Raw genomic sequence first — 23,999 nt, 5'->3', positions numbered from 1 at the left:
GATGTCACTCAATGCAGCTCACTTGATTCGGAACCACAAGATGAGAGTAAACGATAGACCGAGTCTTGGCAGCTAAGCTTTCTCATTGAAAGCTGAGATTCCTACTTCCGAGAGGTCGACAGTCTGCAAGAAGAATTCTGGTGTTAGATGTGATGGCGAGGGAGCAATTTCGAGTCTCATGAAGCTCATGTTCCTCAGACGATGAATTTTTCCTTGATGACAACAAGAGACGGTGACCCTCAAAGCTCTCACGGTGGATGAAAGTAGAGCCCTCCTTGACTTGATCACGCAACTTTATTCCTCAATGACTAAGTTTGAGGCGGGACCCCCTCTCGGACGCTCTGCGCCGACTCCCCAAAATACACAGCTTTTCTACCATCGTCAGATCTTACATATACCTATGCTTCAGAGAATGTCGACGAATCGTTCTAACAATGAGTCCTGCGTGAGACTCTGAGTCTTGAGAGTACTTGGCCGAGCCGGGATGCGCTCCCTTCGCGCACCGGGTAGATGAGTTCAAACGAACACCGTGGAACACCCTCCACTCCTCCGTGAAAGCATCCCTTCGGATTACTTTCAATCGGCAGGGCCGAGGAAGTGATGCTTCCAGAGATCAAGAAGTGACTTCGATGAAGAACCACGCTCTTCAATAGTTCGGAGGAGCAAGCCTAAAATCGTTCGACGAATGCGATAAGTAAAATATGCAAGCGAAGCGATTCGTCTCAGATGACATGAAGTAGTCAGATATCTGTCTAGCTTACTCTTCCGCTAAGTGACGCTTCCGGTGGAACAGCAGACCGGTCGTTCCGGAATTCGGAGTTTTCACAATTTTCGCGCACTGGTTACATTGAGCGTTGTCTGGACTCAGCCTCGTGAAGAACTGCCAGATCGGAGCGTACCGGCTCTTCCTCGCTCGCCATATACCTGACGCGGAGAACGATACTGGAGCTGCAAGAAGAGACTCGCCATCAGATGGGATCATAGACCTCAGCTCCATCGACCGAGGGTTGGCATTTCATTCCGATGCCTCTCAACTCACTTCGTCCCTGTCCAGGATGTAAGGGGCCAGCGCGCCTCACTACGCCGATCGGGTAGGCCAGTCGGATACCGCCGAGCGGGAAAATTCCGGGCGATAACACATCTTCGAATGAGAAATACAGTCTACCCATGAGTATCCGGGGATAGTCGCCATCCTCGGTCGGACCTTTGTCCTCCTCCGCATGCTCCTCATTGCCCTCGTATGTTTATTGAATCAATCCTCTGTCAGCGTAGAGAGAGGTGCGCGGTCTTCTGTTTCCACCCGAAAGTTTCTCGAGCATGCTTCAGGAAGGACCCTTGATCATGGATCGTGGAGGGCTCTGAAATGAAGAAATTCCAATCAGTTACTGTGGCGTCCAACCATTTATTTTTCACTTCCCCGGTGAGATTCCAGAATCACTCATGGGGATGACAACATAATCCTTATGACCTTTGACATATGTACGAAGACGGACTCCTCTCTCTCAGTATAAAATGTAGATTTATTTATTTACTCATTCATTCAATTAAATGCATTGATCACCATTAGCACTGAGCACGCGTACTCACAGGGCTCCGTGACCACGGTCGGTAATCAGCTCTGTTTAATATCACTCTCGATCGTAGCTCCGTTTTACAATGAGACGAGTCCCAGAACGGGAGGAGCCTGTATGTTCAACTAATCGAGGATACTTGCACTTATTTTGGGCGCTTCATAGATCATATGGACAACCTGTTCGTGGAATCGAACTGATTGTTCCTCCCCGTGGAAATCACAGAACCGACAGGCGACGAAATCTCCGGTCGACGTTACAAGTAACGGCGAAGCGTGTGAGGTCGCTGTCATTGAATTCGACTGACCCGCTTGAAGTGAAGGACTGGTATTCCTCCTAGAACTACGAGGGACTAAGATGGGCAGATTCTCCTTTATGGGGTGCTGGGTTTTTGCGTGCTTCAGAAGATCGGCTTTCGAAGTTGTGATGAACGTGCACTTCGGACAGCGAACGAGCCGACAGTTGAGTAACATGTATTCTGGAAGGAACAAACGAATTTCTTCGGTTTAGCGGCTGTCAGCAAGGAAGTATCGATATAAGAACCCCGGATCCGGGAAATCATAGGGACTGGTTAATCGGCGTCTGGGTCGGGCTGAGGCGAAGGAGAACGAGTGTGTTTGAATAGTAGGTTCCACGATTTATTTGTTGGTCGCATGCTCCATCTACCAAGATTCAGATCGAGAGTGTATAATTTGATTAACAGACAGTTTACAGACGAATACAGTTTGCTTGGATCTGTCTCGACAAACCAGAGAACGACGGATCGCACGCACCACTGGTCCTCGTAGTACATATGTACACGCACAGAACCTCTACAGAACACAGCGATGTGGAACTTCGTCGGACACCAACGCCGCAGGAAGGTCCGCGGAAACACTGAATGCCGCCGAAGAGTCAAGGACAGGATCCAGAGACAGTAGACGGATTTGAACTCACGTCAAAAATACTTCATCGAACAACCTATTAATGGGATACGCAACTCGTATCCTTCGTTTGGTCTTCTGGTCAGCGCTCCGTTCCGAGACATCGGTTCTGAGAGAATTATACAATTTTGGATGTCATATAACAACAAGAAAAAACTGTAATCAGTCGATTCAACCAGAAATGATTTTTGTTCATCATGAGAACCGTGGTGTATACATCTGAGAGTTAAATCAATGAAGTACGACGTCTGATGATGTGTAATCTCAATGGACAAGATCACCGGGTCGGCTGACCGGTAGATAGTTGGATGGGCGTCCACGTACCTACGTACACGCGGGTAGGAAAGCTATAACTGTGGAAAAGTCGTTAAACGGAATCGCTCCATCTGTATGGTTTGATTGTTGAGGGTTCGGTGTAGATTTCACGTAGGAGGGGTTTTCTAACGGAGCCCGTATTCCGGGAAAATATTGCACATGAAGTCATCATGGGAATCGGAGTTCTAATGCTCCGATTCCTCGAACATTTCAGAATGTAGGTGCCGCAATCTGGATGCAGGTGATACATGATATCCGGAATCCAGTGTTATAAAAATATATATTCCATATGCGTATAAGTATCTTATCGTCCAACGTTGACCTATCAATTTCTTATCTGAATGCTGGAGACTATCCGTCTCGATTCGGCAAAAGATACCAGCGGACTCACAGCAAGTGGAAAGGCAGCTCCTTGGAAAGCAAGGTAGGAGGAGGTCGGGTGCCAAATAAATGAACAGGTAGAGCCCGGTCGGGCATTCGATGGATTCGTTGATGGATTGAGTTTCCGGTGGATGGATAGATGAGAGCAATGATGCTACTGCACAATGAAAAACGAAGATGGTGTTACGATACATTGGGGTTCTGCTCAGAGATTCACGTCGTGGTATTTTCGGAGAAGTCTTTTTGGAGAACGATTGTCTTCATGTCGAAGGCCGAACCCCCGCTGGGGTATACGTAAGAATCTGGATAAGCGCAGCAAAATCACAAGTTGGTAGATCACATTACACCGCTGCGGATGAGAACGACGAAGAGCTCAAAACTTTGATCTCGTGTTCGCCCAGTGACGTCGAACACTTCCCGCGGGCATTCGCGGAATGTAAGGGCTAATCGGAAGGAACTTCGTCGTATCATCATTCATCGACGTCGCCATCATCCGCTTCAGCTTTCAATTCAAATCTCCAAAACGAAACAGCTCCCAGCGATTCTTCGGCTTAATCGAAGTCATTATCGCTTGGCTACAGCATTCTGGATCTCGTCGCATATGTTGCCGCATTGGCTCAATCAACAAGCCGGCCTGATGAATTTCTACAATCGATGGATTAGCGGGAAACCGCGTGAATATGATTGGAGTACAATGAGGTAGCTTGATGAAAAACGTTCCTGATCGACAGAGGGCACGCTGAGTGAAAAGGCTCAGCGTGGTGAGAAAAGAATGCTTCCGAGTGCTTTAGAGATCAGAGTATATAGTTGTACTTGAGGCACACCGATCCGAGTCGGATCCATGTGTGCTAAGGCTCATAAGGAGGGGACTCCGCAAAAGGCGCTGAGAGTCTTCACCGTTTTACGCAGATAACGCGATGCATACATCAGTCTACAAGTTTACAAATGTAAAATATCGTCGATGCTTCCACCGTTTCCCTCAAAATTGATTCGTTCCGCTCTCACACAGAATCGAGAAGAACAATTATCTCGAAGCTGGATCGAGCAATCACGTAGATGTCTGTAGTTCGCTCGCTATGTTATGATTCCGGTAAGAATATATGTATTGCACTTTATGCAGGTATCTGCTGTGTGGATGCATGTATATATTAATGATACGTTTCACATTCGTGAGGGCTTCGCGTAGGTTTGCAGATTCTTCATCGATATGATCGATATACATCTATGGATATGAGATTATGATAAATATAAATGTTTGTATGATAATCCGATTTCAATTCAATAAATAATGACCGGCATAACATGCAGTCGTCGTTGTATGTAGAAAAATCCGATTTTGTTCGTCAGTCTCGTGCCTGTCCGCTCCCGTGTTTCTCAAGTTCATCTGCATCACAGCTATGATTGCAGACCGGGATCCCCCCGAAGTTTCACTCCGATCGTCTCCTCCAAGAGAAGCTTGTTGGGACCTTGGCGGTCCTCTATCAACTCATACCGTTAGGGGACCCTAGGCATTGTTGTCTTTCTCGAGAAACAACGGGAGCTACGAAATTCACGAATCTATCACGAAGTTCAAATTCCACCTAGCTGATCGCGGTCCTCCTTCAGCCGGGAGAAGACGACCGACTATTCGAGTGTTTTGTGAACGTTGATCATATGCGATTTGATGGACTTTCGCCAAGCCGATCGGAAATCACATAGAACGCACTTGAAAGGTTTCGTGCCACTGTGTATCAATTCATGTCGACGGAAGTTGCCGACATCATTCGTCTGGTACGGACAGTGAGAACATCGGAAGCGTTTTTCTTCCAACTCGAATAGCGATTGCACGGTTGACATAAACGCCCAACCTGGAAGGATACAGTAAATCAGAATCTTTTCGGAGAACCTGAGTAAACCATTCGCTTGTGATGGTCGACTCGTGCGCGGATCCGTCAATCACGACTGCACCATTTCCACCGTCACCAGATGAAGTTTACGTGAGATGGGTGAGTTTTTGTGCTCCGAAATGGATAGTAGTTTGCAGGGAGTTATACAGGATGATCATGAACTGTATGCGAGATGTACGCGGTTTTTTTTTATTGAGAACGAGCTCGGAGATTCCGTTGGTGAGCATTACATCCCTGGCTGACTGACGGGATCTAATGCGGAGGGTGGGGGACACTCTCCGTGGATCCAGTGAAGGAGGCGGTCACACGAATCCCGACGGAGCGTCTCTCATTCATGAAGGCCCTGCCTGGAGCGGAGTGGTCCGCCGTTTCCAATCCAGATCCCAAACGGTATTCTCTGAAAGATTCGATACGTTAGTCTGGCTCTCCATTTTTTCTCGCGCTGATGGTTCTCGGGCTCAATGTCGAAACCCACTCATGGAAAAACGCCGCGTGAAATTTTCAGATCCAAACTTTTATTCATTCTTCCACGATGCTTTTCGGCTCATGGTTCAGGTCCATGAGCCCCTCCGGAACGACCATTGTTCCTTCGGAATCAAGCTCTTGATAAGCAGGTCATATCGGTCGAATCCAATCGGTAATAGTAAATGCAACATGTGTAGGAATATACTTAATATAAAAGCGATGTCCATATATCTGATTCTTGTTTACTTGTTCCTGTATAGAGAGATTGGTTGGTGGTTGGAGTGCTGCTTATGTCTCGTATGTCGTTGCCGCCACGGTTGAATAAGCCGTAAAGGAATGGTTCAAACGCGAATGCACTATGCCCGCTAGTTGCGCCCGACCTCCGCAGAAGCCTCAACAAAATGACTAGCGCTAAGTTACTCGAACGAAGCGGTCAAGAGCGTTGGGAAACTGCTTTTGTTCTCATAACGTCCATTCATAGCAAAGAATATCTTGAACAGATTTTCGTACATGGGCTCCCTTCGGCCGAGAAGCCTCCACAAATCTCCGAAGCGGAGTACGCTCGGACGCAAATACCTCTGACTAGATATGATCGATGATATTGCCCCTATCCCTTTCGTTCGCGTCTCCCGTTTCCCCTAAATGAACGACGAAGCCTCGCCTAAACAAATCTGTTCCATCACGTGAAACTCCATCACGAAGGCCTCAATTCGCGTACCAGCCTGCGATTTACATCGCCTACTACCTATACGCAATAAATAATCACGGTCTACTCCTTCATCGCTATCGGTAACCCCAGGCATCGGCGCTGTGCTCTCCGCGAACTTCAAAGACCGAATCCGCTCATTAGTGGATGAAGAGAGGTCGCGGGATCTGGCCACAGCGACCAACGCCTTTGAAGAGCATAAGAATGACCGAAGAGCGGGATCACAAAAAATAACGAACCTTCGATTCCAGTCTCGAAATGCGGACGGCTGCCGGAATGATTTTCCTAATTGCGCTAAAACTTCTATGGGCGCTCAACTAAAACTGGGGAATACCTCAAATATAAATGCTCGCACTCATCCCGATATCACACTCCCAAAGTTTGATGCAATCGTCGACTTAATCATGTATCTCCTGGTCAATCCTCACAACTCTCCTCGTTTAAATGCTTTTTGTCAATCCAACCAATATCGATCCGAACGCAGGTACGGTTCGAATGAAACCTGGCAACGATCGCTTTGCGTTTGCAATGGTCGAGAGAAGATCCTCGGCGTCGTTGTGAATCCGATTAATGTCATACATAGGGGATCGCGCATCATGGGAGTTCGGTCAAAAAACCACCCGAAATCTCACACGGTCGGAACAACGTCCAAGCTAGCTACCTAAATCCCCAACTCAAATGCAGAGCTCAGCGAGCGATATTCGACAGAGGAACTATCCTCCCGGGAGCTTCCCAGTGCTCCGTCAGTCGCTTATCAGTCGCTCACGATAAAATCCGAGAAAAGTCCTCCTGATCCCTGGAACCGTCGAGGGTGAACGGATGTCTTCGAGCCATGTGAGAGCTCAGAGCGTCCTTCCTAGAACACGAGTAGTGACAGTGTAAACACCGAAACGGCTTCTCGCCCGTGTGCGTGAGCAGATGCCGCGATAGCGGGAATCGTCGATTGGTGATGTAGGCGCAATGATCGTACGGACACTTATATTTCCCAAACTCGTTGCAGTTCTCGAGATCGAAGAAATCTGTGAATGGAGAAAGAAGTCAAATTAGTTCGGTTGGCCCTGACTTGACGGACAGCTTTCGGCGTCCGTAGAACATCCGAATCTAATGTTTGAGAACGACTCACGACGCGTTGGGAAAGCTGGTGCAGTGAACAAAGCTAAGGGAGTGGTTGGTAACGGAACGGGAAAGGACTCCGAGGTTGCGGATCTTGGATCTAGGTGGGATGAGCTCGAACTCCAAACTCGATGGATATGATCCGATCCGAAACATATACCGATAGAGGAGGATAATCTTCAGGGGGGACCTCCTGTCTAACTCCGCAGTACTTCTACTACGGGCTGCATCCGGATCCTCGGGAGCTCTGGCGGTGAATAACAAACACTCGCGAACTCTGGAGTCCGGGGTTTTTGGAATGCAACATGAGTTTATTCATTGGAATTCTTTCGCTCGTGAATCGAGTCGTTCTACATTCATGGGGTATATATATAATATATTTATAGAGATGTTGTATAAATTCACTCATAAACGTAGCTTATGATTGATTATTCGTTGCACATTTCCGTCGCTGAGTCTTCTTCTGCTGCGTTTGTCAGTGGATCAAGAGGGGTATCCGCTTGATACTATTGCGGACCTTGATAGATAAATTTCTTTCGCATCAAGAAGAAGCACTTCACTTCAGTGCTTTTCCTCTTTGAGTTTCATCGTTTCGCATAGACTTCAAGGTAGCGATGAAGTAAATTGATGCATAAGAACGCGATCATAGTCATTATCGTTGTAAGGCCCTACCCTGAAACCTTCAAGATTGAAAGATACCAAGAGATGTTTTTGCTTGAGTTGATCCGTGTCTGGCTAGTTTGAGTGGCGAAGTCAACCGATGGGCAATCGATCGCTTGGGTCCCTTAATCGGGTTACTTACGAGCTTGCTTGCTTGTTCGCGCTCGCTTCTTCCCAGGACACATGGACAAAGGATGATCAAGAGCAAGATCAGGAGACAACTTATTGCAGCTTTGTGACTACTCCGTATGAGTCTAGGACAAATCGGGCTAAGTGAGTGTTCGCCTAAAAATACATATATAGGTCTGTAGCTTCATCTGTCTCGAAATCCCACCCATCCGCGTGGATAGGTCAGTGCTTTTCGGAATGATTCTCCATGAAACAACGACTCCATGAATGGAGAGGAAAAGTCTAGGAGGCCGGCACAAATTGAAGGTATAAAATTGTTCTACAAGATTGTTTTAAAGAATCGATTCCAGAGAATCAGAGAATATGTTCGGTTGCACGTCGCCCTTTGTCGGTAAAGATTGAGTAAGCTTCAGATCCTTGTATGCGAAGACTGAGTTCAACAAGTCAAATATTTCTTCGCAGAATTTCGGCGACTCGGTCAGCCCCCCGTGGGATCGAAAGAGGCTAATACTTCGTCCGGAGGCGACCTATCGCCACGCTACACGCTCCACCCGATTAAAGGCCGGGGAAGAAACGCTTACGGGTGGCCTCCACTCGGTCTCATGGAAAACTCTTCGGCTCGCTCAGCTTCTCGAACGCAGCGGGCTACACGATTGACCTGAACACCGCGATGCTCCGAGGAGGAGGTTGGTATTGTCGCGGTGCTCGTCTCATTTGATCAGGAGAGGGACTGACCGGTCGGATCGAGGCTTAGTTCAATACAAAAATAGTTTTGTTCTTCAAAAAAGAAAGAATTCATAGCATATACAATACAGTATCATTCATATAACCAGAGTATCTTTGGATCTCTTTGGATGTCTCCGGCCATCCAGGCTCGCGACATCATGCATTTATGCGAGACCTGCAGAGAGTATTAATTGTGACGGGTAGACTAAGGGACGGACGGAGCTCTTCAAGCTCACTCGGGGCAGCTGCTCGGAAACCCCCACCGATTCCCCCGATAGAGACTCATCGGTAGCATGGGAGCAGGTAGCCTCGCGATTGTCCGTCTACAGATGTCCCCCGTCACGAGTCTTAGGAACCATGTCTCCGCAGGCCGGAGTATGGGCGCCACCCCTGAACTATAAATGAACAGAACGATGATTCTTAAAAGCAGAACTGGTCGGCATCAAGGTCACCGTGAGCAAACGCTCGACTTCGATAAAATGTAAGTCGATTTGCAGCCGATTCAGGGACGATATTAAAGGGTAAGTTGAGATTGGGGAACAGGAATACATAGCTGACATCTGAAAAAGTCACTTCGCACACTACATCGATAGCAGCGGCAACCATGGACTCCAAATTGGTGATACCACAACGCGGAATATTCCGACACAAGACCATCTTTCCTGCGAAGTCTTAGCTATGCGATCACCCCGGAATTCAGTCCGGAATCGAGAAATAGCCTCCTTCGGACGATCGGTGAATATCTACGGATATTCTCGGAACACGCCTTCGGGAACGATGGACAGTCTCGTGGATATTTTCGAGTTTTACGTCGACCTTGAATACGGCGACTCCCGAGCTTTGGGAAGCAGAAACATCCGCGGCCGGATGACGTGACGCGACGTAACTTTTAATTCGCGATCGTCGAGAGGGGAAGGAATGTATCGTGAGTTTCTTTGAGCTCGTTGTCCAGGATTATCGGCAACCAGTGGATACAACGAATGCTCGGAATGCCGGTTCCAGGCTTGTGACCTCGACGAGCGGAGAGATTCATTATCCTCCTCATCAGCGTCGGAATGAATTCAACTCGGAATGGCTCAATCCCGCGATTTTTTTCTCTTGGCCAATCACGGAGCCCCGAACATGCCGTGCGCAATCGAGGCTTGCTCCCGAGAGTCTGAGGCTGCTCGAACAAGGGATGAGGATTGCCTCCGCGGGATATTCGGAATGATCGCTCGATAATGAGATTGGGATATGAACAAGTCGGTCTCTCCACGAAGTACAGTGGAAATCTATCCGTAAGTGGAAATGTGCCGCAAGTTTTGAGCTGCCCTTGCCCCATCGCCTGTATTTGCGAAAAACTCATGGTCGCGTCGACGTCTCCGCCATCTCTGACAGCCGCTGTCATGAATGTAGATTTTTGCCGTTGCATCTGTCAATCGGTGTGGGTACGTCTATCGTCTGAGAGCACGCCTAACTTCGTTTGTATATAGAATATTAACATGAATATTTGAAGAGCTTCTCTCGAAATGGTAAGTTAGTTGATCTTCCGTTCGTTCGTTCAATCGTTGTTTGTAAAAAAGATTCTTGACTGTTGAGATTCTTCCGAATCCTACTACTTTGCTGCGGTTCCGAAGATCCTCCTTCTCTCTGCCTGAGCTCATGGCGGCAGAAGAGAAAATCCGTTCGGACTCAAAGTCGAAGTGGAATGCTTTGGGGAATTGTTGCTGTTCCTGTTACTCCTGTGCCGGGTGCTGTGCTTGTGACCGCCACCACTGCTGTTGCTGCTACTGCTGTTGTTGTTTCCATTGTTCAGGTTGATGGTGGAGCTGTCGTTGTTGTTGATGTTGCCGCTGCCGCTTAAACTCAATGCACTGTTATTATTGATGATGCTGCTATTGCTGTTCTCCTGCGCTTGCAGAAGAAGCTGGAGGGCCATTGCAGAGTTTTGATGCTTCTTCCTGACGTGGGTCAGTAGGTTGTCCTTGCGGTTTGAGCGGAAGTCGCAGTAATCACACTTGTGGGGTTTCTCGCCCGTGTGCGTCAATATGTGTCGCTCGTGAGCTCTCTTGATGTGGGTGTTGTATCCGCAAACATGGCAAGAAAAGAACTTCTTGTACAAGGAAGAGTTGGGTGGTGAAGTTTCCAGCGGAGACGATTGCGCTATCCTCCCGTACATTAGCATATCTTGAAGTATTTCTGCAAAAGGATCGCTCTTAGATGAATTTGACAGCTCCATCTCGGGAATTCAGTATGCGGCGGACAACCCTGAACTTGTCGGAGGTCTCGGTCGAGGCATGCAAGTCCGAACAAATGTGAGCTGTTCAAGGTACGTACCGTGTTAGAGACGAGTGGAATAGTAGGTAAATAAGCCCGAGAATGGAGAAGTAAGTAAGCGAGTTAATGGAAAAGTCACATGGCATACATTCATACACGGAAACTGGAAGTCTCGCATAGTTGTTAGTTCAGTCGAGGGAGACCTCAGTCGTATCTCCCGAGTTGCTGAACGGTCCGACGTTCGCTGGGTTAGTTATCGAAATTACGTGCGTCTATCGCAGACGAGACCATCGGCTACAAGCAGTCAACTCGATCTTTCATCAGATCGGAGGAACAGGACAGATTTTTATTGTCACATGCATGCAGAAGAGCGCTCTTGTGGCAAAGACGACAGTCAGAATCAGAAGATGAACAAATAATGGATCCTCCGTCCTCAGAGTCCGGTATCATCTGGAAGAAGAACGCTCGTTAAGTTCTGCTCCAATCGATAATTCCGACTATTCGTCGATCTGCGAAGCGTACCCCAAGGTCCCCATCCATCAAGCAGCACGCTTGTATCTCGCATTATTATTCCGATACGTTTTATTGAGGCATGGCTGAGAATATATCGTCGTAACATGATCGGTTGTCGAGGAGAGATTAAATCTAAAGTAAGTCACTTCTTGCTTTCTGTTTTGCATACTGTATAGTAACAAGTGTCCAGTTAACATGGGTTCCTAATACTTTCCAGAGAGGTTAGAATTGTGCTCTTCCAACGAGATCAGATGCATGGCGGATCGCGTTTCTACACTCTGCGACCGCAGTGAGCTCGTCGCAAGATGTCAGAAAGCAGACGAAACCGTCTAGTTGAGGAACGATTTGATCGGTCGAGATCGTGGAATAATATGATTGGCATCCTTTGAGCAAATAAATCGGCGCAAAGAGATCCATAAATGAAGAAGCATCGACTAGATCACTGGATGTCATCGAGTGAATTCGAGGATGCTTCTTAGAGAGATCATCGGTTATCATCAATATACTGATGGAATAAAGAACGTTCAGGCCTCACTTAGGGCAATCTTCGGGGGCACCGCTCGGTTTCCGTGGCATCTTGAGATCTAGAGACGGTGACCTTTCGTAAAGAGATATTGGGTCAGGTAAGGATACATAGCTCGAAACTGTTCAGGTACTCCTCCGTGGTACAATCAAATGTACTCTGCTTGCACTCAACGAGGGTATAGTGCTGAAACGAGTAAACAATGTTTATCGCGCCTCTTGCGCCTCGGTACGGTAAGGAACACTTCGGCGGCCCTAGGTCCAGATAGCGTCCTCGCTCGAACGCTTCGGTAGCGTCTGTACTGCAGGGAACTCTTTCAGCCGTAACTATCAGGGATCATACATGCACATCATCAATATCTTGAAAAAAGAGATCATTGCATGGTCGCGCTCTATGCGATCGACACTATGAGAATGGCACGTTCGTGAAGCTCGTTCGTCCACGGCCCATTCCCCTCGAATCCGTCGGGGGGAGATCCAGGCCTGGACATCACTATTTTCCATAGTGAGCAATATTTCATATCAACGTGGTATAGCGAGTTTTGCACATGAGGTTATTCCAGTGAAGCGTAAGTTGTAAAATTATGGCTTATAAATTTTCCGAACGACTGAGCTAACCGGTTGGCAAGTCCGTTCAGCGGCGAGACCGCGCGTCGTTCAGTCCATGTTTTCTTCCGATGAGTCCTTTGATTTTTTACCTGATGCGGTCCGTTTCTTGTCAGATCGCTTGGGTGCCGCGGGATTCTCAACGTCTCCAATGGGCAGAAGATGGAGCGTGACGTTGGGCCTGCAGGGCAGATTTTCGTTGTTGACAGTGATGACGGACACGTCCGGTATGATGATACTCTCGTTCTGATGTTTTGTCTTGATGTGGTGCTTGAGTTTATCGCTTCGAGAACTTCGGAATTCACAGGAGGTACACCGGAAAGGCTTATCGCCCGTATGCGTCAATATGTGTCGATAGATGTTCCGTCGGTGCTTCACTGAATACTGGCAGATAAGACACAGGTTGTTGCCCTCGCCGTCGGTGTGTATGAAGCGGTCGTAGCCGTTGCACGAGATGTAATTCGAGAGTCCGGGTCCGCCGACATTGTTGAAGTTTATGTCTGGAAAAACTGCGGCTATGTGAGGCTGATCCAGCAGGCAAGAAACTTCAATGACAAGGGCAGACTGACGATAAGGGAGCGAAATCAGAAGCCGGGGAGAGGAACTCAAAGTCAATACGAGGAACAGCGGGCAAAGGAAACGGGTGAGGAGGAAATCGCGACGAACTCAGTAAAATTCACTCTTTATTGATCAACGGAGAGGCCACACGAAGCCAGAAAGAGATTTCCGGACAGGAACAAAACGGTAAAGGCTCAGCGGATAAAGAGGCAGCTTCGGAAGCAACCGAGGAGATCGTCATATGGAGAGCCGCAGACGAGCTCAGGATGACAAAATCACTAGCGCTCAAAGCAGTATTCTTAGGGCAGCAAGCGGGAGGATTCTGCAAGGAAAACACGGATCAGATATGTGTGATACAAGAGACTTCGAGCGGAAGCCGGAGCAAATAATCCGCTCGGATTCGGTTAGCGGGCAGGGCGAGCACAATACCGTCCATCAGATTAGGCATTCGGCACAAGCACAACGGGAGGAGAAGAGTTAATATTGGGAACATGATGGGCATGATCCCGATGATAGTAGCGAAATAATCTTCCATACCATAAACATCATTTTTGTGAACAGGCTCAGACTTCTCCGTCTACGCAAGAGAGCTTACGCGTACACTGGGCGAGCGCTGATCGCTCTCTCGGCGAAATCTCTCTCACCCCAGAGGTACGATGTTTTCGATTCATCTGAAGACAGACTTTCTGAGGTGCGGTCCCAGGCAGAGCTCGGTCAGGGAGGGGGCGATTCATGCATTCATGCTGGCTCACCGAAGTCGAACTTGTGAGGTCGTAATAGCATCAGGGCAGTCTGACAACGAGTCGGACGCCGAAAGACATGATCCGTAATCACTTCGTCCGCCCCCCTCCGAAAACCACGGACATGCGATGGGATAGCGAATAACATGCGGGGGGGGGGCTGGTCGACGATCCAGCATCGAGCCAAATCGAGCTTGAGGTACGAAACGAGCCGAAGGGTCGATGGTTCTCCTTCCGAATTCCGATCCCCTGCATTGATGGTGCTGAAGCCTTGGAGCGAAGGGCGTTCCGCCCGAGTGGGCCGAACTGCCCTCGGCTCGAACAGTCCCTGAGCTGACCTGATCACTTTCTCCTGGAATGGAAGACTCCTCGAAGCTTCTTCGTATCTCTGAGAAGGAGAGACGAAATATGATTCAGAAGACCTACATCAAGGAGAAGAAAAATAAATTGATTTATTCGCTATCCTCTTTACACTCGGCTTAAGTAGTAAGTATCTCAGTCTGAGTACTAATCATAGAATAGAACTCTCTTAACATCACGCGGCTGTATGATCAAAAAGATCTTTGGTTGACGGACTCCGACGATAGGTGGTGCGCACAGCAAGGTGCTGATGCAACACTGGAATGGAGCTCTCTCGCATCAGGAATGCGTAGAAGGCTCATTGCAAGTGAGTTCTCGTCGTCCGTGGAGATATTGGGTAACGAAATGCCGCACTCCCAGCGTTGGGACTCATGTCGTAACAGATGTTGATAGTCTTGGATTCGGGCGAAACAAGAACAAGCCCATCAGAAGCGGACAAAAATCAATAAGGAATCCGTCGATAAACGACACCGAACATCATGAATCAATACTGCATCGGGGCTTTGCTACTGGTTTGATTTCTTCCGGAATGACTGCGCCGGAGCCTGGAATCTCCGATAGGGGCCGCGGAACGATCGGCTCGACATTCACCATGCACAGCCCACCTCTTCGGGAAGATCTGCGAGAGCGATCCTCCCGAATTTCGGAGGCTCGACAATGATCACGGTGGCCGCGATGGAACGATATCGCTCTGCAGAGGCGTGTGTAGATTCGGCTTCGATTTCGACGAATCGACCGCAGACCTTCTCGATCAGATGTAGTGTGATAAGAGGAACAGGCTTGTAAATACGATAAATTTCTCCGTCCGGAAGGCTGAGTGACCAATCGCTTCGCGGAGCCGCGTTTGATAATCAGGGCCCATCGGAGCTTCCGAAAAATCAACTCGAGCCTCCCCATCGGCTTCGAGCAGGGCTCTTCTCCGCCGAGAATATCACCGATCGACCGCCGTTTGGCAGACAAGCTCGCCGTGCCGAATTGCGATTCTGACGGTCTCGGGAGCTCCATGGCGGAAATTTCACACTACCATACAACTGATTACTTAAGTTATATTAACACGATTCCCGCTGATCGATTTTCTATACGTTGATATTTGATATATTCTCATATGTAGGTTTGTATGTAAATGCTATTTGTCGTCGCAGGAAAAAACTCTCTTCGACTCTTACAATTGCACAAATTTAAGCCTATGCGAATGCCGAACCTCGCCAAGCTAACAACAGCGAGGGAGGCAGTTAAGGCGCCTGCTTACCTAGATCAGTTCTTCTCTGCGGACATCGTTCTAAATGAAGGACAAACAGTGTCGTCGGTCGCTCCCGGCGATGGCTCGGAAATATCTCATTCCCAAAAGCCGATCACCATTTCGAAACCGGGCACCAGGAAGGAAAAACGGATATTGACGACACTGATATGTCCCGATGTGGGTCTTCGGAGCGAATCAGAGGGTTTCGGACAAGAAATGTTCCCGAAACATCGGCACGGTGCACCGCGGAACAAAATGCTTGAGGAGAATATTGGCTGGTGCTCGAGTAATCCGGGAGGAAGCTCCTCCCAGGTCGAGCTCTGCTCCGTGAAATGCCTTCGAGATCGTGTTCGTCGACCTTAAGTTCCACTCGGAGGGCGACCGCCAAGACTCTCAACGAGTGTGGCTGGGATCTCTCATTTCGAGGCGTCCTGCTAGAGCGCAGGTATTGCGGAGTCGCACGATAACCCCGAAGTGAACTACTTTCCGAGAGCAGCTTTTCTGAAGTTGCGTTTCTCGAGACGAAATGACGGGGCTCCTCTGGGCACCGAAGGTGGAGTTGGAAGCGATACCGTGCCGCTCGAACCCAATCCATACCGCGAGACACCGACAAGAGCCTCAAGAGCCGGAGACCGAATTAAGAGCCTCCCTTCCCTGAATCGTTGCAGCTAGCGACAAAGGCGCCGGGATCGTCCCTGATTGGGGTCTGCGCACCAGCCACCGCAATCTCATCTGCCGGGACCGTTCTCTGATCGAGCGACCCGGTCGCCCTCCATGAAGCTCAACCCGCTCGAACAGACTCTATTTACACACTGCACCATCTGTTCGCCACCAGATCGCGGTTTTCTAGGCAATCACACGATTCAATAGATGATGTAAGGCTTGGAGAATAATAATAGCAGATAAATCTATCATCACCTTGTACCTATAACTGTTGATTGGGTCACTGACTCACGGTTGATGTCGACGTCTCCGAATTCCCGACGGTAACTTTCAAGAGATCGTGGCTCAATCGCTTGACTTACAGTTGGTGTCGGCGTCGTATGGCAGTTTTGTTTGTTTCATTCCTTAGCTGACGATGCGCGTCGCCACTTTGTAGCCGACATTGAGCAGCCTTAACTTCTCATCACAATCACTCTGTTTCCACTCCCCCTCTACGCACGTTTCCGCTCAACGGTGTGATCACAATCTGACGAACTCGCTAGTAAATAGTATTAACAACGGCGACAACGGCGCGAGAACCGCGGGAGAGACTCTCTCAGCTATAACATTTCACTAAATTTCTTCTTCGAACTCGAGCGGCCTCAAACCGAGGTATCGTTGTTTGCGAGCCCGCACAAAATCCATGTATTCGGCGTACAGCGAGATATGCTTATTTTTCACGTGATTAGATACGTGCTCCCGTCGAGTTGTCCTGAAGGGACAGTATGGACACGGATACGGCTTGAGACCCGTATGCTTGACCATGTGGCGCTCGAGGTCTCTTTTCAATGGAAAAATTTTATCGCACAGCGGACACCGACGATTGTTAGGATGTCGACTCGTGGCACTCAAGCAGTTGCCGAGGTCCGGGACGAACGTTTCTGCAACACAAAACACGACATGCTCAGTAAAGACCCGTCACTGGTCGAGAGCACGATCACTAAGTCGGTGGAGCACGCGCAACTGAAACGATGCGTTCTTCATCGAAAACCAACGTGAAGCATCCACCGAAGAAGCAACCCATAGTTTGCTCATCACGAGACGAAGCAGAATAGGAAATTATTCGACAAATGAAAACGAAGCTCAGAATGCCGAGGGAGACTGAGACGATCGACTTGCGAAGAGAGCTCGTGAGAGAGGGGGCCCGGGCTCCCTCCTCGGACGTCCGAGTCTACAATGAGAACCTCCCTCAGAGAACCGCGGTCTCGGCAATCAAAGCAAATTTTCTCGCGACGGTGAGCTATAGAAGGACACGTGAGATTCGCGGTTTATTCTCAGGGATGCCCCTCCAGGCATTCCCATCAAATCCACGTTTATTTCTTCAGTCCTATTCTGTGGATTCTAGAGGATCCGATGCAATCATCGAGTTGGCGCGGACATCCACACGTACCTGGAAGTAAATTTTGCAGTTAGTACTGTTAGAAACACGGCAAACTCACAGAATTAAAAAAGATCAGAAACATTCGTTTGAGCGAGAGCTAGGTGATAGACCTTCTCTCGAAGATAACCCGAATGTCTAGAATTCCGAGCAGGGAATCGAATTCGGCCTCGCTGATCTCTCCGGTGAGATCTGTGCACATGAATGAGCCGAAATCGGGGGAGATGGGAACGTTTCCTATCGGGTATTCTTGCAGTGGAACGAGAAATGAAGCCATGCCTCCGATTGGACGTGAATGCCACACATGATTGAAGATACAGTTTGGAAATAGTGACACTTTATTGTGTGATTCCTCGGACGTTCACCACTGCGGATCTCTCGAAGACGGTCGTCGAACTACTGAGACCCCCGTAATCGACCCATTTCGGATATTGTTCTGGCTCATCTTCGCTGTCGAAAATCCGATTGTCATTCTTGCTAGTTTTGCTCCAATGGGAACCGACGATCACGTCACGATTTTCTTCATCATAATAGTCATCGTCATCATCATAATAGTCATCGTCATCATCATCATGATACACCTTATGGTACTCCTCCTTTGATCAGTCGTATATTCAATGTACAAGTTCAGTTCAGTAGCACATGGCGGACGCTCGAAATGGACTCGATCCAAAAACACGCATCCTCGTTGAGTATATCATCAAAGAGTCAGAAGGAACCCTGAACCCGATCGTTTGCACTTTTGATTGAATATGGAAGCTTATCGATATCGGAGTCGAATGAGAGGGAAAACAAACGTCCTGGGGAAATTATAGCGGTTGAGAAGTATACATTTTCGGTTAGAGTGAGTCAACGCGCTCGTTGGTTCCCACCGGCCGTACTGTGAAGTCGAGGGGAGACGCATTCGAGGAATAAAAATTTTGACAGAGAGAGAGGGAGAAAAAGAGAAATCCTATTTAGACACTTCGAGATCAGAACTTGGCTGTCGTGCATCTTTTGGTGAGCGGCGGGAACCGACGATGAAACGGTTGAGAATACATTCATATATTCACTACGCGGCTTCAGAAATTGCATTTTGTCTTTGCACTGTACACGCATCGTCTTTCCCCGCAGCGGGGAAACGTGTGACTCCTTGAAACTGATCATGAGTTTATACACCAGCAAACACTCGAGAGACGCCGACGATATCCGGATACCGATGGAAAGAGAGTTCCCGGACATGTTCCTCCCCGAACGAGAAATGCGATTTGAGCATCGCGATGCCCTGCGAGATCGGAGTAGAATCCGTCGAATGCGAGCGCGGATTCCACGGACAACGATATCCAGGAAAAAATCGTCGACCACAAGCCCTGCGATACGGACGCTCTCTCGCTCAGGCATCGACACATCTTTCACTCAAACGCCGCTAAGGTCTCACTCTGAATTTCTCTCAAGGTTACCAAGCTCATTCGCATCGATTTCACGATGGACTCATTCGTCATGATCTCCTCCAGTCCCGTCTTCATTGATTGCTCGATCATTTGGTTTTTCCGAGATGAGCATCGTCTCTCAATCGCTGAGACTAGGAGGCGACGTCGCACTCAATAAATAACCTACGGTTTCATCCTCACATTTGTAACACGATCAGATAGCAACGAAATGATCCTGATGTTGGTTATATTTGGTAGCATGTATGAAAACTCAATTAACTCTCATGTTTCCCGCTACGGTCTACCCGGAACATTCGAGGCAGACCGCAGACACTTTGGTGGTACGAAGTCTTCTTCTCATGGGGGCTCCGCCCACTCGCTGCTGAGTTTGTTTCGCCCCTTACTAATTAGTGAGACAGTTTCCACAGAATAAATGATGATCGGCATTGTACAAGATCGAGGTTATGTTCGGACATCATCGTCATACCCGATGACGAGAAGCTTCGGGCCTCCTCCCTCGCGTCTTCATGTATTCCCCATTCATTTACGTTCTGGAGTTCGGATCTCGGTACGTAGTACCACGATGATCGATGGGTCGCATCAAGATCGTCGAGACGGCAGTCGACAAATCATTCGAATCAATGTGAGAGAAAACCCGTCGATCGGATTCTCGCACGAAACCAATAGGACACTTCATCGACTCATCAACCACTCGATGGATTCTCGATGAACTAGCTGATGTTGCTGTTGTTATTACTGTTGCCGAAAATCGTTATCGGCAGGATCATGTCCGTGGCTCCGCTGGAGTTGTGTGAGATGTGAGGAGCAACGTAGCCGTGCTTGGCGAGCATGTGCTGACGCAGATTATCGCTCCGGGTCGTCATCACTCCGCAAATGGAACACTCGTAGTTCTTGACTCCGGTGTGAGTTTTCCTAGGAAAAAGAAGACAAGCATTATGCGTCTCTAGAGGCTGCGTTGAAGATCTGGGCATTCGCGGCAGCCGTCCAATCACTCACTTATGACGATACATGTTGGCTCGATGCGTGGTCTCATAGCTGCAGAAGTCACATTTGACTGGTGTCGTCGTCTGATTATAGCTTTTTCTGCCATTCGAACTGTTATGGTTAACGTGATTGAGATTGTTGTTATTATTGTTGTTGTTTGAGGAGCCGCTGCCTTGTCCTGGGGGTGATGTACTCGCACCGAAACTATCCATAAAGCAAACCAGAGCTGAAAAGTGCATCAAATAAACAAAAATTTTAACGTAAGGTAAATAAAAAAAAGAAGGTCTCCGGGAAGAGAAACGGAATCACGGAGGATGCCACCAAAGTGGTATAGGATGCAAATGAAATCGGGGGAAAACGCAGATGAGTCCCATCGGAGATGATTACAAAGAGCGGGAAACGGAAACTTAATCGTCATGCAGGGATAAGGAGGGCTACGGATCAAATCTGTCATATAAGAAGCCTCTATGTATCTACGCGACAAACATAAGCTAATGATGACGGTTCCATACTGCAAGCAGTTTGAATACGGCGACAAACGAATATAATGAGATCGAACTCAATGAGAACCGCAGCGAAAGCAGAAATGAAATCGGCGCGTCTCGCCCCTCTGCGTCCACCAGCATGGCGAGAAAAATGAACATGAGCTCAAGACCAGGAGAGGAAAGATAATTTTGTTGCATCTTTATTGTATCCGTATCCATCTCAAACGATCGCTGAATATGCACTGAATGCCAGTACCATCTCGAGAGCTATAGACAATCGACCCCGACAAGAGAATTATCTATGATCGAAGTGGAATCCAAGCGCAGAGTCTCCGATAACCACCAGTACTGACAAAGCGAAGCGTGCGAGGGGATTTCCCCCGACGATAGCACAAGTTTGGCCTTTCGAGATCTCTCGACGGATGTATTCGCCCAAATCCATCACTATGAAGCCTAATGATAATTAAAACCCCGAAATAAGGAGGTACACCTCAGGGAGCTTGGGAACGAGCGGGATAAACAATATCGTTCTCCTCTCCTGATCGTCCGATGCTTGTCATCCTCCACCAAGCTATCAGACTGATGCCTCCGTAGGAATAGCAGCAGTCGCTCACAGTCGAGCGCAAATCAAGGGCCAATGCTCTTTTTCGGAGTTTCCTTGCCCTGTTGACCCTGCGGATGCAAAGTTCGCTGATGGCGGTAGAGCGACGAGAGCTGTGTGGCCTTGTAGACACATTGACTACATTTGTAAGGACGCTCGCCCGTGTGCGTCCTCTGGTGGATTTTGTAGTGTTGTAAATTGTTCGTCTCATAATGGCACTGATCACAGACAAATCGACCCTCGGGATTCGTCAAGTTCGATCCGCTCGTTGAGAGATTAATTGGTCCGCAAGAATCGGCAACGGGAACACTTGCTGCTGCCGCAACCGCAGCAGCTGCTGCCACGGCGGCTGCGACTGAGTTCACAGACCCACTCGTTGCCGCGCTGGTTACCGCCGGCGTCGTAGAGCCAGAGGTCGTTGCGACAGCCATGATGCTCATGCTGGGAGCTTGCAGCGTCGGTTCTTGCGCCGGTTCAATGTTGGCCATCTTGTGAACGGTACGCAAGTGGCTCCGAAGAGCCGCTTGCGGAACGTGCTGCGAACATCGTGGACAAGAGCTCCGCGGCGCTTGCGTCTGCGGCGGTGTCGAGATGGTCGAACCCCCCTGCTGGAGGAGTATACCTTTAATCGAGTCAGGCAGGAGACCTATGACGTCAGCGGAATCCTTCGAAGTATCGCTGTTGACGCTCGGCGGCCCTACGGTAAAACAATGTTAGACAATCGCTCTCTGCCGAAGGATGATGTTGTGAACCCGAAGCGGCTGCGGTGAAGGTGGAGGTCATGGACGAACGGAGAATTCGGAGAAGTTTGAAGCTACATATAGGAACATTGGTGGACCTTCGTAGGAACGAGATTCTAGAACGAGGACTCGAGATGGACATATCGGCCGACGAAACATTGACGAGGATAACAACAGAGACCAAGACGGGAACGGCGACGGAGAGGAATAATTATATGAACGTTTCAACAAAAGGAGCAACAACAGAACACTGAGAACAATCGAGTTTTGGGTTTTCGTCGCTTCTCCGTCAGACTACATCGTTGAAGCTATGGGATCTTTATTCGGGTGTACATGAAGTTCACCATCGTGATCTTTCCAAGCTCCAAATGCCCTCCACGGAAGTTGTGTTCATGAGATCTTGATATAAATCATTGTCTCGATTAGCCTTTCAGGAGAACCGCGATTCTTTTGATTGGCATCTTTGGCAAGGAGTATCATTACTAAATGCAGCGCTCCCGGGAGGAGCGTTGACTTTTGAGATTCGAACCAGAAAGACACTAAGTCAGGTGTCTTTCTAAAGTAATCGATTGTTTGAAGTGGTGTATCATGCGTATGACTAATCGCATATCAATGCTCCCCTTATCTAATATCGAGAAGATTGCACTAGCGTCGACAAGTCCCTAGTTCAGCTCCATCGTTCCCTAGTTCGCTAGATCCTGAGGATTCCGAGCAAGCTCCGGAAGATTCCTGAACTTATTTGGCAAAAGTCGGCGTACATAGACCAGGTCAATATGGATGGCCGAGCGGTGATCGCTAACTCGAACATACCGATAGATATTCGGAACCGCAAGCCACACTATTCGGTAGTATTGTATATATCATATATAGGGTATAAATGATTGATGAGTATATAGCACGCTGGAACAGCTCCCACCTAAGCGTCGCTGTCCTCGAGAGCCCCCGGACCAGGAAGACGACATTGGATTCCTCGACTGAATGATTGTCCGTGTCCGGGAGAAGAACTCGAGACGACATGATTGACGATGGTTTCAGGGTTGGTTGTTTGATTGATTGACTGATTGTCGATTGATGGGTCGATCGCCCTGCAAGCAAATCGACCCATCGATCGCATACAAAGATGATTGCACTGCATGGGGAACATACCTAAAAAACATTCACTTCTAACCTGAGTATACCTGAGTAAATCTGAACCACAGACCTTGGAATATCGCACCAGAAAGGAAAGCACCTATTGCTGTCGGAAAAACAGGAATCGACTGACGACTTACAATCCGTACGGAGTAACACACAAACAGGCGAACAAAAGAGGTACGGATCGTCGAGTGGGAGAACAGAGAGTCGAATCAAAGCTGCCGGATCTCCGGTCATGGATAGGTCCAACAATTCCCTGGCACAGAAACTCAGCCGGCAAACAAGGGCAAAGGGTCGATTGAAACCAAAAAGAAAATCGACTCTGAAAATCATCCACCTTCCTGACAGAGAGCATCCGCCGAGGATTGCACGAAGTTCCTGGCCTGATGTGGAACGGAATCGGAGACTGCATGAGCACGACTCAAACGAATGGAAACGAAAATACACCGATCTCTATGACGTGAGGGAACTCAAAATGACCAGAACAGGTGCTCAAACGTGATTGACCAGTTTCTGGATGGGAAAATGTCTCTTCTGAGACCTGAGCTCCTCCGCGGCTGCCGCAGCGACGGCCGCAGCGGCGGATTCGTCGTCTTCGTCCTCCTGAACCGATATGACCTCTTTGGGAGAGATCTGTCGACCGCCCGCGTGTTGCTTCAAATGCCGCATTAAGTTCGCCTTCTGAGACGAGCTGTAGGTACAGTAGCCGCATTTGAAAGGCGTTTCTCCAGTATGGGTGCGCATGTGACGAATGATAGCGTTGCGGTGAAACGAATCGTAACCGCAGATCCGGCATTGGTGCTGAACCTTGGCGACGTCTCGCTTGAACTTCGAGAAGATCAGCTCATCGTAATTGCCGGAGGCAGCGAGTTCTT

The 23,999-nt window shown here is 48.6% G+C and overlaps 3 protein-coding genes across 3 annotated transcripts; all 3 read right to left on the bottom strand.

Moving 5' to 3' along the window:
- Positions 1-526: 526 nt before the first annotated feature.
- Positions 527-1,362, bottom strand: LOC100898796 (uncharacterized). Its single transcript, XM_003746133.2, has 3 exons — positions 1,040-1,362; positions 762-948; positions 527-668 (listed from the first exon to the last, which is right to left on the bottom strand). Exons 1-3 carry the CDS (start codon positions 1,167-1,169, stop codon positions 647-649), a joined length of 339 nt encoding a protein of 112 aa, XP_003746181.1. The 5' UTR covers positions 1,170-1,362; the 3' UTR covers positions 527-646.
- Positions 1,363-7,009: 5,647 nt separating this feature from the next.
- Positions 7,010-17,407, bottom strand: LOC100898653 (zinc finger protein 64). The gene is made up of 5 exons (XM_029112271.1): positions 17,368-17,407; positions 16,981-17,253; positions 12,865-13,272; positions 10,595-11,053; positions 7,010-7,266 (listed from the first exon to the last, which is right to left on the bottom strand). The coding sequence occupies exons 1-5, from the start codon at positions 17,405-17,407 to the stop codon at positions 7,010-7,012; spliced, it is 1,437 nt and encodes a 478-aa protein (XP_028968104.1).
- A 2,418-nt stretch (positions 17,408-19,825) lies between these two features.
- Positions 19,826-20,376, bottom strand: LOC114828379 (zinc finger protein 214). The gene is made up of 2 exons (XM_029112270.1): positions 20,177-20,376; positions 19,826-20,092 (listed from the first exon to the last, which is right to left on the bottom strand). The coding sequence occupies exons 1-2, from the start codon at positions 20,374-20,376 to the stop codon at positions 19,891-19,893; spliced, it is 402 nt and encodes a 133-aa protein (XP_028968103.1). The 3' UTR covers positions 19,826-19,890.
- Positions 20,377-23,999: the final 3,623 nt, after the last annotated feature.

This window comes from Galendromus occidentalis, unplaced genomic scaffold (assembly GCF_000255335.2).
Source record: "Galendromus occidentalis unplaced genomic scaffold, Mocc_1.1 scf7180000077488, whole genome shotgun sequence".
Taxonomy (NCBI): domain Eukaryota; kingdom Metazoa; phylum Arthropoda; class Arachnida; order Mesostigmata; family Phytoseiidae; genus Galendromus; species Galendromus occidentalis.
This window is presented reverse-complemented; position numbering and strand designations above follow the sequence as displayed.